Raw genomic sequence first — 13,219 nt, forward strand, 5'->3', positions numbered from 1 at the left:
AATGTATCCTAATTAAAACTCTTTACATAAGCTTTTTCCTCAAAAAGCATTTTATCAAAAAATCTGATTTAAAAAAAAAAATCATTGATTTTTATCCACCCTGATTAAAACTTACTTTTACTCACCCCAATTCTAGTAACCTACAAATTGCTGCCTCACATTTAATCAGATGACCTAGCATACCCTATGCTGTGGACAACCCAACTGGAGAACAGAATCAACTTGAAAAGCTCAGATAAACCTGTATTTTTTTAAATGTGAGAAAGCTGTTAATATTTTACACTTTACAGAATGTGCAAGAGAAGAAATAAAAAAGATTCTGAATTCATAACATGCTGAAATGTCCCTCTAACTAGTTATTTTGAAGCACTCAACATATGGATCTAATGGTGGTATTTTTTTGACATCTAAAGGTCAGCTTTAAAAATAAAAACTAATAATATTTAATACAGTATTTGCATACTTGTAGCACTGTTACCATAAATACCCTCTTAAATGTTCCAGTCTGGATTATTTCTGTATGCATCAATGATTATATACAAAAAGCTAACATTTTACCGTACTCATGCATGCACAGAAGACTAACACGTTGCAAAGTAGAATAAAAGAATGTGACATAAGAGTACCATCTGTCACACAAACTCAGCAACCTCAGTAAGCGTTTTATGCAAAAACAATTGACATTAAATTCTCCGTAACTTTATTTTTAAAACCCATTCTCTTCTCCATTGGGAAGTGTGTTATGCAAATAGTTATGGATGGCATGGGGCTGATTATTAAGGCTGCATTTCAGATGGAGGATGCTAGCGCTTGTCAACAATTAAAATTGAGTTTTTCACTGATGGCCTGAGAACTCCCTGACTTACTGCACTTCCCTGAGTTATCCTGAACAATCTAAAGCAGCCACCCTTAGTCTCTTGGGTTAGCAAAATAACAAGAGGCAATTTCTCTGACATTGCCTAGCAATTTGCTATATTATAGAATCCCTGTTGCTAAAGAAACTCATTCCTGCTGCAACACCGATTGTGAAAGCCAACTTACAAAATTACATTTCCTTTGTCATAAATCCCTAAATTAATCACATCACAATATTCAATACTAGCAACTCAGATCATGCACTGGTGAAAAGAAAGCAGGAAAATGTTATGAAATATATTACTGGAGCAGTAATATGATAATTTTCAAGCCAATCTTCTCCAAGACAGCTGCTGCCAAAGCCTCAAGCTATGCACTGTGCAGCTGCAAAACTGGAAGTCATATGAAATATTTTTTTTCTGGTTTGCAGTGATCAGAGTTAAAAGGTTTTGGGGGTTTCCTTTTTTAAAAACTGTTGTGTGCGCAGTTCAGTGCTGGTGAGAAGTGCCGGCTGGACAGCCCTGGAGAATGAAGTCCTTAATTTATCCACTAAACAGGTGCAGCTTGGACAGCAGCACTGCAAGCTTCCATCCCACCAAAACAGCTATCTGGTTCAACTCTGACCTGGAGGGACGCACCATGGACATTTCAAATCATTGGTCCCTATGCTGTGACTGCTAATAAGGGAGACAATTAGTGCCAGCTGTAGTGGTGGTTTTGTACCATGAACATTTGTCTAAAAGGGAAATTTACTGAGACTCCCAACTCATTTCATATGAACAGCCTCCAGACAGTAACGTATAGTCCAGGGGCAGGCAAACTTTCTGGCCGGAGTGCCACATTGGGGTTCCGAAACTGTATGGTGGGCTGGATAGGGAAGGCTGTGCCTCCCCAAATAGCCTGGCCCCCGCCCCCTATCTGCCCCCTCCCAATCCCTGCCCCCCTCAGAACCCCCAATCCATCCAACCCCACCTGCTCCTTGTCCCCTGACCGCCCCCTCCTGGGACCTCCTGCTCCTAACTGCCCCCAGGACCCCACCCTCTAGTTAACCCCTCCTGCTCCCTGTCCCGACTGCCCTGACCCCTATCCACACAACTCCCCAACAGGCCTTCCAGGACTCTCATGCCTATCCAACCCCGTCCCCTGTTCACTTATCACCACCCCCAGAATCCCCACCCCATCTAACCACCCCCTGCTACCTTGACTGCTCCCTGGAATCCCCTGCCCCTTATCCAACTCCCCCCAGATCCCTGCCCCCTTACCATGCTGCTCAGAGCAGCAAGACTGTCAGCTGCGCCGCCTGGCCAGAGCCAGCCACGCCACTGCACTGCCCGGCAGGAACTCACAGCCCTGCCACCCAGAGCACTGATAGCACAGTGAGCTGAGGCTGCGGGACAGGGGGAACAGCACGGGAGAGGCTAGGGGCAAGCCTCCCTGGCCAGGAGCTCAAGGGCCGGGCAGGAAGTCCCGCGGGCCGGATGTAGCCCGCAGGCTGTAGTTTGCCCACCTCTGATTTAGTCACTATAGATTAAAACATGCCACACCACTAACGCAGGCAAGCAGCAGTAGTAAAGGAAATACAACGTATAATTTGACAAGATTATATATATATATGAGGTGACCCAGTCAATCTTTGTGTGCTAAATCCAAGTGTGAAGAGAAATGGGACAGAGAAGTGGATTGGGGGTGAAAAATCACCTCACACAAGCCTCATTTTTCCCATCCCACCTTATCCCTTCTCCCCTCTCATTTAAGCAGAAATCTGGGTGGGATCATTGAGGCTGGTTCTCCTCCCCACAGAAGGGGGAGGGTCTCTAACTCAGGACCCTTCTTTCTCCTCTTTGTGGCAAAAAAATTAACTTGGTTTTCATTACAGGACATAGAGCCTCCTTTTGAAAGGTGCTCGAGTGCCTTAAAAATATATATATTTGATGCAAAGGACAAATTAAGAAAAAAATGTTTAGGAATTGTGTGTTAGCAGATGACAACAAATAGAGAAAGGAGTGACCATCATTACAGTGCTTAAATACTTCTAACTTAGAGATCAGCAATAGCCTCCCTTCCGCTGCCACCTACCCAAGCTGAAAACAAGGGCCAGCCATGCTGGGAAACCTACTCCTTAGCAAACATTGCAACCTGTTGTCCTCTGACTGTTATGCCTCCTACAGCCACTGCCAGCAGAATTCTTCTGCACTGTTCATACACAACTAGAGAAACACAGCAGGGTGTGTATGTGTATTTCATGAGCAGATAAAATATACCAAGTAAAGGGCCATACTGACAAAATGCTGACAACTCTAGGGCAGCAACTTGGTTTAAGAAAAAGGAACAGATTGTTCTATTCAAGATTGGAGGCAATGGCATTCAGGCCTCAGAGATCGTAGGTCTCAGCACACAGCATTCCATCTTGATCCAAGCAACCAGATCACCTGGATCAGTATGGAGCACTGCATATTGGGACCTGACCTATGCAGACCGCACCACCATATTCAATGTAGTAAGATGAGGCCCTGAAACATAAACCCTTGTATCAGAGGCCTGGTATGAGACCTAAGGCCTGAACTAAAGTAACGGTCAAGCCTTTGTTAACACACGCACAAAAAAAAGTTAAACTGTGAGTCAGAGGCAGGCTCTGCTCACAGAAGCTGGCAAGAAGGTGGGTGATAGTGCACATATACACATACCTAAAAGGAACTAAGCAGTAGTAAGATAAACATATGCCAGGATGGTACCAGAACATTTCGGTACTAACACATTCCACATAGATAATAAGGAACAGGCTGACCCATTCTAAAGACAGGGTCAAAAGGATAATATGATGGATAGAGTTGTTTTATTCGAACCAACAAGCACCAGGAGAGAGGCAGCATCCTAACACGCAGAGGGGTTGTACCTCAATACGTCAGGAGTGATGTGTAACTTGTTTGTACCTGTGTATAAGAATGCACTCCTGAGTGGTTGTCTTTTGTCTGTACCTAGTGAAGAATCCCGCCACTGACTGAACTGGTCCATTGTCAGGGAGCACATATATACTAGCAGAACTGTGGACATCTGATCCAGGGAGTTAGAGACTGTGTTTCATTTGACAATAAACCTGTGGTCCTTGGGGTTTCTCTTGGGGTCTGCTGTGCCACCTATTTGCACAGAGCTGGGGCAGCACACAGAGGAAACACACATGCAGCCGACTTATCATCACTGAACACAGCGGAGCTTCATACCAGTGATGCCTGATGACATTCAAGATGCGAATGGTTGGGGGCCACATTGACAAAACAGAGCTTTACATACGCTGTAGACACCACGGTCCATTTTTTGGCAAAAAATCTTGTTTACTAAAATGTCCATTTCTTAACGTATGGGAGAATTCAGAAAAGGCATTTAGTAGAAACCAATTTCAGAACAACAGAGGAAACAGCAACCCATATGTTCCTTGTGTGAGCATTAGCAAAAGTGGCCTTTTTCAACCAGACTGTTGTCATTTTGCATTATACACGGTGCTTGGACTGGTCAGGTGACAAAGGAATTTCACTTAGCAGCTGCAGCTGTTTGGAGAACAAATATGCTGTGGTGGTCAAGTGAAGCTTACTGTTACAAACAACACTGCCCCTTTCTTTAAAAAAAAATAAATAAATAAAAAGGAAATCCTAGTACCATTTTAAAAACTAAGTTTACTGCCACCCATAGATCATAGGTGCAAATCCAGCTAAGGTTTACTGTGACCAAGGCTCTTTCCATCTGATCGCTCGTTAGTGGTTTCTGAGCATGAAAAGATGTTGGTATAAATTCAGTTACCATTAGACTAATAGCTACATTACAAAAACACAAAAAGAAACCATCCCACTGTTGCCGTTAACTGTCCCCCTAGTTGTCAGTATTAGGACAGGGCTAAAAACTCAATGAGCCATGGGAACAGAACTAACCTCCTGCCCCTCTCTGTGGTTCCACCTGATGAGGACCGAGATGTATTGCAGGGCTGTACAGAGGAAATGGGGCGGAGGAGGAGAAGGAAGCCAACATCGCCACTGCTCATGTGTATCTTTTCTGAGGATAAACAGAGGACTTCAGTCTACATGACTCTCAGGCTGGCCCATTCTACCAGCACTAAATTCACACATGCACAATCTAGTCAAAATGAAGCTGGGGTCTTATTCACAGAATAAAACATCACCACTTTGTTTTGGGAAGACATTCATTCAGAAACTCACACACATGCCCTAGACCTAAATCAACGCACTGAAGGACTAAGGAAAGACACTGTAGGTGAGCTAATTCAGGCAGGCATACTAGTTTACCAAACTAAGACCAGAGATGAACCAGCCATACAGACCATTCAGGTGTGCACACTAGCTTCCAGCATACCACAGGCCATTTCAAAGGATGTCAAAGGATGGTCTCACATGAAGCAGTGCCATACTCCAGAAAGGATGCAGCTGAATAAGAGTTTAGAAGCAGTGATGCAGCAGGGACCCAGTACACAAACTCATCTTATCATTAGATTAGAGGAGCAGTGCTTGGAATAACAGCCACAGACACATAACAGTGACAGCAGATGAATCAGTGGCTGGGAGAAATTGCTTTAAAGACTAAAATAGCAAGAACAAAAGATTTTTATCCTCTATGTGCAGCACTAGTAGGTATTTGTTTACATATACATCAGTTTATCTACAGGACTCTGAAGCCTGTTTGGGTCTCAGGTGTAAGCATTAAGGCCCATTTGTTCTTCATCTGCACATTCTAGGCATATGAAGGTTTCAATTCACTATGTTTCATACAGTCAATTATATTTTAAACAGAAAACTCACATGAGGCAATAAATATAAATTCCCTGAAGATTCTGGGATTCACATTCTGTAAATTTTTACTGGAATGCTGTATGTGAGCTTAAGGGTGCCATGATGCTGGCAGAGCATCAAGAAACAGAGGAAATGCTCCTTGTGTGTTTGTAATGGGAGTTTTGGCACTTGATGCAATAATAGAAGACGATGTAGTCACGATCTGTGTACACAGAAATTAACATCAGCAATGTCCCTTAGAATCTTTATTCACAGCAAGAATCTTCCTCAGTTGTAGGAGATGCCATCTTCACTCACATCCTACAAGGTAATGGAAGTGAAGTGTGCTCAGCATGTTACAGGACCAGGCATTCAGAAATTCACCTACTTTTTGGAGTCTGAATCCACTTCATTAAGAGATCCTCAGATAGCCATTTATTTAAGTACATTATAAAACAGGGAGGCTTCACCAGACCATTAGGCCTGCAAGAGACTGCCCACCCAAAAACACACTGCATGGTAAAAAGGCAGGCTCCAGAATGCAGACAAAAATCTTTCTGAACACTAGTCAGAGCTTCCAGAAGACCCACATTTCAATTGGCAATAAAAATAACCCCAGTAAATCCAAACTGTCCTGCCAGCAGAATGTTTATTACATTTAAACAGACAAATAAGTCTTTAGCAGGAGCCTTGCAGACCACTGTCATTCCCCTGATGGTGCTTAGAAGTACTGGCCACTTATCCCAATGCTGCTGGTGTGTTCCTTCATTGCTGACCTCTGTTCCCTGCTCTGTATGTTACATAGACAAAGAGCAGAGTGCTGATCTACAGAAACACACAAAATGGCAATGCAACAATATGCACAGCACTTTCAATGCAAGAGGCAGAATGGGAAACACATGCAAGGTATTGCCAAAAGGCATTTTCATTATTCCTCTACCCTGATATAACGCGACCTGATACAACACGAATTCGGATATAATGCGGTAAAGCAGCACTCCGGGGGCGTGGGGCTGCACACTCCGGCGGATCAAAGCAAGCTCAATATAATGCGGTTTCACTTATAATGCAGTAAGATTTTTTGGCTCCCGAGGACAATGTTATAGTGTGATAGAGGTGTACAGCAGAGGGAGAAACTGATAAAGGTAGATTCTTCTGTCTTCTTTACACTTATCATGCTGGAAACTGCAATAGTTCAAGATGCTACAGTTGAGACTATATCTCTGTATGCAATAAAAAGTTAGAATTCAAGATGCATTTTAAAAAAGTCTACCTGCTATGACTCAAGTTCAGAGCCTCAAGTTTCTGTTTTTCCTCTTACAGTATCTGATGGCAGAGCAAGAAAAAACATAAGAAGCTCCACATTTATATTGCTTATACAGCTTTAAGTGCTTAGAAAGTCATTGGCTCTAGCAGACAAATGAAGAACCATTAACTTGACTCTTGGCTACTACTGTGAGTGTAGGAGGTGATTTGCAACATTCATTTAAAAATGTTATTCGTAATTTTTAAGTCTGAGTATGTATTTTCTTAATCATTTGGAAAAACAATCTGTATTTGTCTGAAGGAAATGCATTTCCAGTCACCTTTAAATGTGTTAATTGCACTGGAGAAGTAATCTTACATGCTCAGTGTCTCAGAAGAGTGTAGGCTGCCAGCTCCACTGGCAGTGGTGCCAAAGAGCCTTGCTGGCACAGTGTCATCTGAAAGTGTCACAGGAGGAATGGGACACTGACAGATATATCCCTATTCAGGCAGAAAGAGTTGTCTGTGGAATAAGAAACACCGACTGAAAGCTAGGACCCTTCCTCTGTAATGGAGAACCAAGTGTGATAACCTGCAGGTGGTAATGAAAAAGTTAATCCCCCTGTACCTTTCTGCAATAGGAAAGGGAGAGATATGGATACAGCAGGAAATAACGATAAGTAAACTAAGTGGATACACAGGCAACACAGCCTCCTTCCTCACAATAGCAAGTACAAGTTACTGCAAGGTCAGTGGAGTTCATTCCAACATCTACACAGATGTTACCATCTAAGTGCTTCAGGACTCTACACCCTCTAGCATTCAAGCTGCTAAATGCCGTTCCATGCCAGGTTACATCACTTTCCTAGGCACATGTTGCCTTATGCCAGGCACTGGTATTACCACATGTCAAGTTTGTAGAATTGAAGAAAATGAGATTCACTGATTTATCTTGGGGGCAGGGGTGGAGATCTGTCCCTGTTCATTCCATTGATTTGTTAATTCGCACTCTCTACAGTCCAGCTGGTGTTGGGAAGAAAACACTCTTTCCTGCTAGGATAATGTGACTGAGGAACTCTGATGATCATGTTACTCTCAGGGGCTGATAATTTGAGGCTGTAAAGATCACTTAAATAAGAAAACCTCTGACTCAAAACAGATCAAAATTATAAATTCACCCTGAAAATGGGTAACTATACAAATGTCTTTATTCAAAATTATATATATATATAAACAGACCAACTGTCTTTAAGATATTATCTTTTTCACTCAAATCTGCAGAAAGAGTGGCAGGTTAGACTTCAAGTTGTAAAATGAGACAATGAGGTTCATTTCAAGGCAGTTTGAATGTATTTTTTAAATGCATTTAGTGCTGATGAAAGGGCTGACAGCCCTCATGACTAAAGACCTCTCTTTATCAACAAAGCAAGTATGGCACAGGAGGCAACATTCCAAGTTTTCATCACAGTAGACCAATGCTATGTAACAACTTCTGAAGAAATTAAGCATCTATTCTTTTTGCTTGCAAAGACATTGTTGCCTCAGTTTACAGTGGTATCTTCCTGACCATGAACACAGATCCAGTGCCACTGCTGCTGCTCCTAGCTTCTCAGACAGTATAAGAATGAAGTTATTAAGATTCTGTTTAGCTTCACTGATGCTATTCAGAACTCCTTGAGCAGCTGTGAAACTAACAAGAATCATATTCTCACCTCTCTTCCTGCACTGGAAAGCTCTGGAAAGCAAAAGTGAGGGGCTCTGAAGTATGAACATGGGGAGAAAAACTTTAAAGGGGAGAGGCTAGGAAAGAGATATAATATGAGACCCCCACTCCCCAACCAACAGTAAGGCATCCCCAGGGATGAGAGCTATGGTTATTAAGTATTAAATTTGTTAACAGCCTTTTATTTGAAATTTCACCTTGTTGTTACATTGAGGAAAAGGGGATAATTACGAGCCCCTGATTTACCTTCTTTACATCACTGTTTTACATATCTCTATCAAGTCACCTCTTTGTCTCCACTGTAAAAGGATTAAATTGTATACTTTAATATCTCCTCAGACAGAAGCCCTGCTGTGGGGCTAAGAATTGCTGTTGCCTTTCTCTGATCCCCTTCCATTTATACTTTACCTTAGTTTTTCTGAGATATGATGACCAAAATTGAATGAAGTTTTCAAGGTGAGAGTATATATTAATATAATGGGATAATATCAGGATTATTTTCCATCCTATCCTTCGCCCACCTTAAAAACCTTGTTTGCTTTTCTTGACCATCACAATGCATGTGTGGATCTTTTCACTCAGCTGTCCACATTACTGGCTAGGTCTTCTTTTCTGAGTGAAAACAAGGGGTACTTGTGGCACCTTATAGACTAACAAATGTATTTGGGCATAAGATTTCATGGGCTAAAATCCACAAGTACTCCTCATTCTTTTTGCTGATACAGACTAGCACAGCTACCACTCTGAAACCTTTTTGAGCGGTTACACTTAAAACTCATTGGCACATTTGAGCACTTGAATTATTTCTGCCAATATGCATTCTCTTACACTTACCTGTACTGAATTTTATTTGACATTACCCTGTCCAATTGCACCATTGTTTGGTTACTCTTGAGTTTAATGCTCTTTTCTAATCTTAGTTATCCTAAACAATTGTGCATCATCTATAGTTTTGCCACATCACTCATCTACCTATTCCTTCATTTAAAAGTACAGGCAGCACAAAAAGCCATTGCAGAGCTACGGCTCAGTAGCAGCTAAACCCAGGTCTCTCATACACGCTCGGCCTCTACACCAGCGGTTCTCAAGCTTTAGAAACTGAGAAGCAGGGCCGTCCTTAGCCATAGGCAGTCACCTAGGGCACCACTAGGTCTGGGGGCACCGCTCTGCTGGGAGCTGGGACAGACAGGAAGCAGTGGAGCATGTAAGAGCAGGGCTGCTGGGTCCTAGAGAGAGCTGAATGCAGCACAGTCTGAGGGAGGAGATTGGCTGCTGGGGTCTCTGGGAAGGGGTAGGGGAAGGAAACTCACCTGTAGGGTGACCAGATGTCCCACTTTTATAGGGACAGTCCCAATTTTGGGGTCTTTTTCTTATATAGGCTCCTATTCCCCCCCGCCCACCCCCTATCCTGATTTTTCACACTTGCTGTCTGGTCATCCTAGGTGGGGGTAATTGGTACCTATATAAGACAAAGCCCCAAATATCGGGACTGGCCCTATAAAATCAGGACATCTGGATCTGGTCACCCTAGCTGGGGAGCGCGTCTCTCCCCCAGGCTGGCAGTGATCCATCTCATCCGGGGGGAGCTGCACAGGGCATGATGAGCTGCTGTGGCTCCATGGGTGCCCCATCCTCGAGATCAGATGCTGTGCTAACTTTACTATGGTCTGTTGGGCTGGCAGTGGTGCCCATTGCCGTGTGATCGGACCTGAGGATTTTCTGCTGCTGTTGCCACTCTGCACCCCAAGAGGTGGATTTTGGGATCCTGCTGTTTTCCATCTATCTCCTTCTCTACTGCAGTTGTTGGACCAGCAGGCTGGGGGGGTGAGCCAAGCATGAAAGCAGTACTGTGTTGCCATTTAACAAATTTGTTTGCCAAAAATGCTTGCTAACAATCCTGAATTCGATTTCGATATTTTTTTTTAAAAAAAATCAATATCTGAGCCAAAAACAGAAAACTAAGTTGTTGACAATTATTTGTGACTAGTTTGGTATGGGGAAGGGAGTGGGCCATTTTCATCAGAGAAACAAAAAATGTTGACTGACTTTCCTATAGCCCTGTTACTGCTAAATAGAGCCCTCCAACAGCTGCTGCCTCATTGCCACCCGGGGTCCTGGCCACCGGCCCCACTCAGCGCCCACTGCTGGCGTGGGGATCCCCATGGAACCCCAGGTTGGCAGCGGGCTGAGCAGGCCGGCGGCTGATACCCCTGCTGAGCCACTCAACCCACAGTTTGCCTGGGGTTCCATTCACTCAGCTGGTAGGTGGGCTAAGTGGAACTAAATTCAGCGAAATAGGAAAACAAGAGCAACTAATGACAAAGTGCAAGAACCTAGCAGTGGTCCCCAACCTTTTTCATCTGATGGGCGCCAGATGAAGGTCCGTGGCAGTGGACGAGCATCTGCCGAAATGCTGCTGAAATTCAGCGGCATTTCAGCAGCGACGCCTCTGGATGACATAGCTTTTTGGCGGCAAGCGGCGTCATCCAGAGGTGTCGCTGCTAAAATGCCGCTGAATTTTGGTGACATTTCGGAGTATGCTCATACACAGGTGCACTGACAGGCCCCTGCGGGTACCATGGCACCCATGGGCACCATGTTGGGGACCCCTGACCTAGAGAGCCTCCTGAAGCCTGGCAATCATTTTGATTTAAATGGACTTGAACTGTATGAAGAATTGAGTACGCTGTCATTAATGTTGCCACATGCAAAATTGATGATGGACATCGTACAGTTTATTCATACCAGCAAACTTGTTGACATATATCCTAATGTGTACATTGCCACTCGTATTCTATTGACAATTCCTGTAACAGGAGCATCAGGAGAATGGAGTTTCTCAAAACTAAAGCTCATTAAAAACTATCTCAGCTCTACAAGAAGTCAGGAACACTTGACTGGTCTTGCTAGTCTTGCAATCAAACAAGACATCACTTTGTCTTTGTCATACGATGACATTATTGCTGATTTTGCAGCCAAAAAACGCCAGAAAGATTGCTTTTAAAATAAAAACAAATCCTTGTTTCAATACCTCTTCATATAAATTTCCAATAAAATATTGACAAATTAAAAAAATGATATTATTTGCATCATTCTGTCAAATCAGAATTTTTTCTATAGTGCTACTTCTTTAGTGCTAGTGCATCAGCATTACAGTGTCCTTAAGTAAGTTAAACTGGTTTTAACAACATGCATGTGGCAAGTTTTCCAGTAATGTAAGCTTATGTTTGTGTTGCTAAGAGCAAGACAGGGATAGGGGCACTAGTTTAATAATCCCGCCTAGGCCACCATAAATCCTAAGGAGGGCCCTGCTGAGAAGCACAGTTTTGATTTAAACTTTTACCACAGACCCCCAAGCTCCCCACCCCTCACACCCCACCTTTTCCTTACCCTCCCCTCCCAGCAAAAATGTTGCAGCACAGACGCTGCCTTCACCCAGGGGAGGGCACTGGAGCTCAACCTCTCATTCATGAACCTAGCGGCGTCTATAGCGGGAGTAGGTTGGCCCACGTGCCTAACCGGTGCAGGCAAGACCCAGTTCCAGCAGCGCAGCCTTTGAACAGCGCGCTCGGAAAGTCTTTCACAAACAAATCGGGGTTTGCCCGCCCCGGTTAACGTCTCCCAGGGTCCGGGGCCGCACAGGAGCCCGCCACGGGCCTGTCCGCTCTCAGCACCAGGGGCTGGCAGCTGCCGCTCGGCCCGGGAGCAGGGCTCCGCCAGCAGCGACCCGGCTCCGCACAGAGCACCGGCCAGCGGAGAGGGGGCCCCCGGCGCTCTGCTCACAGCGGGGCTCAGAGACGAGTGCACGGGGACGGCGCCCCCTCAGCCAGGCTCCCCCGAGACCAGAGCGGCGGGGACGGGAACCGAACCGGTAACTCCCCACCCCCAGCACTGCCTGGCGCGGCGGAGTCTCGGGCGGCCTCGCGCACAGCAGCAGCCACCTCCGGAGAGCGCCACCGGCCCCGCCCCCTGCCGGCCGCGAAGAGCGCCACTGGCCCCACCCCATCCACCAGGCGCCGCCCCCGGCTACTCACCATCATGGGGACCCCGTATCGCAGCGTCTTATTCTTCGCGAGGGGTCGCAGCCTCTCCAAGCCCCGCCGCAGGCCCCGCGCCGCCGCCTCCTGCATTACGCCCCACCCCCAACACTTCCGGGAGGCGCGGTCCTTTCAAAACCAGCTCCCCGCGGACACCGCGCTCTGAGCAACTTGGTTCCGCCCCGCTGCAAGGAGAGGGAGAACCAGGTAGACCATGGTTCGTAGGTGGCTATCACGGGACACTGTAACATGAGTCTTGGTACAAGGATGGAGTGGGTCAAAGCAACTATAGATTAGCAAGAGTTTTTTGTCCTGAGAGGAAACTAAACATATTGCCCCAAGCCAACTCCATCTAAGGACAGCGCAGGCGCAGTATGGCAAGACGTGGGCTTCGGGAACGCGGGTGGACAGACGCTCATCCAACTCCCGGCTCGCGCTGGGGAGCACCCCGCTCGGGGGCGGGGCGGTGTAACCCCGGCGTTCCGCGAAGCCCGAGCCCGCAAACTCGAGAAATACGCCCCCTTGACTGACACCCTGCGGGCGAAGGGCTACGAGGTCTACACCGACGCTCTGATCGTCGGGGCGCT

At 45.4% G+C, this 13,219-nt stretch overlaps 1 protein-coding gene across 3 annotated transcripts in view; it reads right to left on the reverse strand.

The window, feature by feature from the left end:
- COX16 (cytochrome c oxidase assembly factor COX16) overlaps window positions 1-12,822 on the reverse strand; it is a 74,257-nt gene extending 61,435 nt beyond the window's left edge. For 2 of the 3 annotated variants that reach the window (XR_012655783.1, XM_032780493.2), the window contains exon 1: window positions 12,630-12,822. Coding sequence is in view for 2 of the 3 variants with exons in the window: in XM_032780493.2 (XP_032636384.1) it covers window positions 12,630-12,725 (96 nt within the window). In the remaining variant the exon portion in view is untranslated. The remainder of the gene's footprint in view (window positions 1-12,629) is intronic. The other variant, XM_032780492.2, reaches the window with a different exon arrangement.
- Window positions 12,823-13,219: the final 397 nt, after the last annotated feature.

The sequence above is a fragment of the Chelonoidis abingdonii genome, chromosome 4 (genome assembly GCF_003597395.2).
Source record: "Chelonoidis abingdonii isolate Lonesome George chromosome 4, CheloAbing_2.0, whole genome shotgun sequence".
Classification (NCBI taxonomy): Eukaryota; Metazoa; Chordata; order Testudines; family Testudinidae; genus Chelonoidis; species Chelonoidis abingdonii.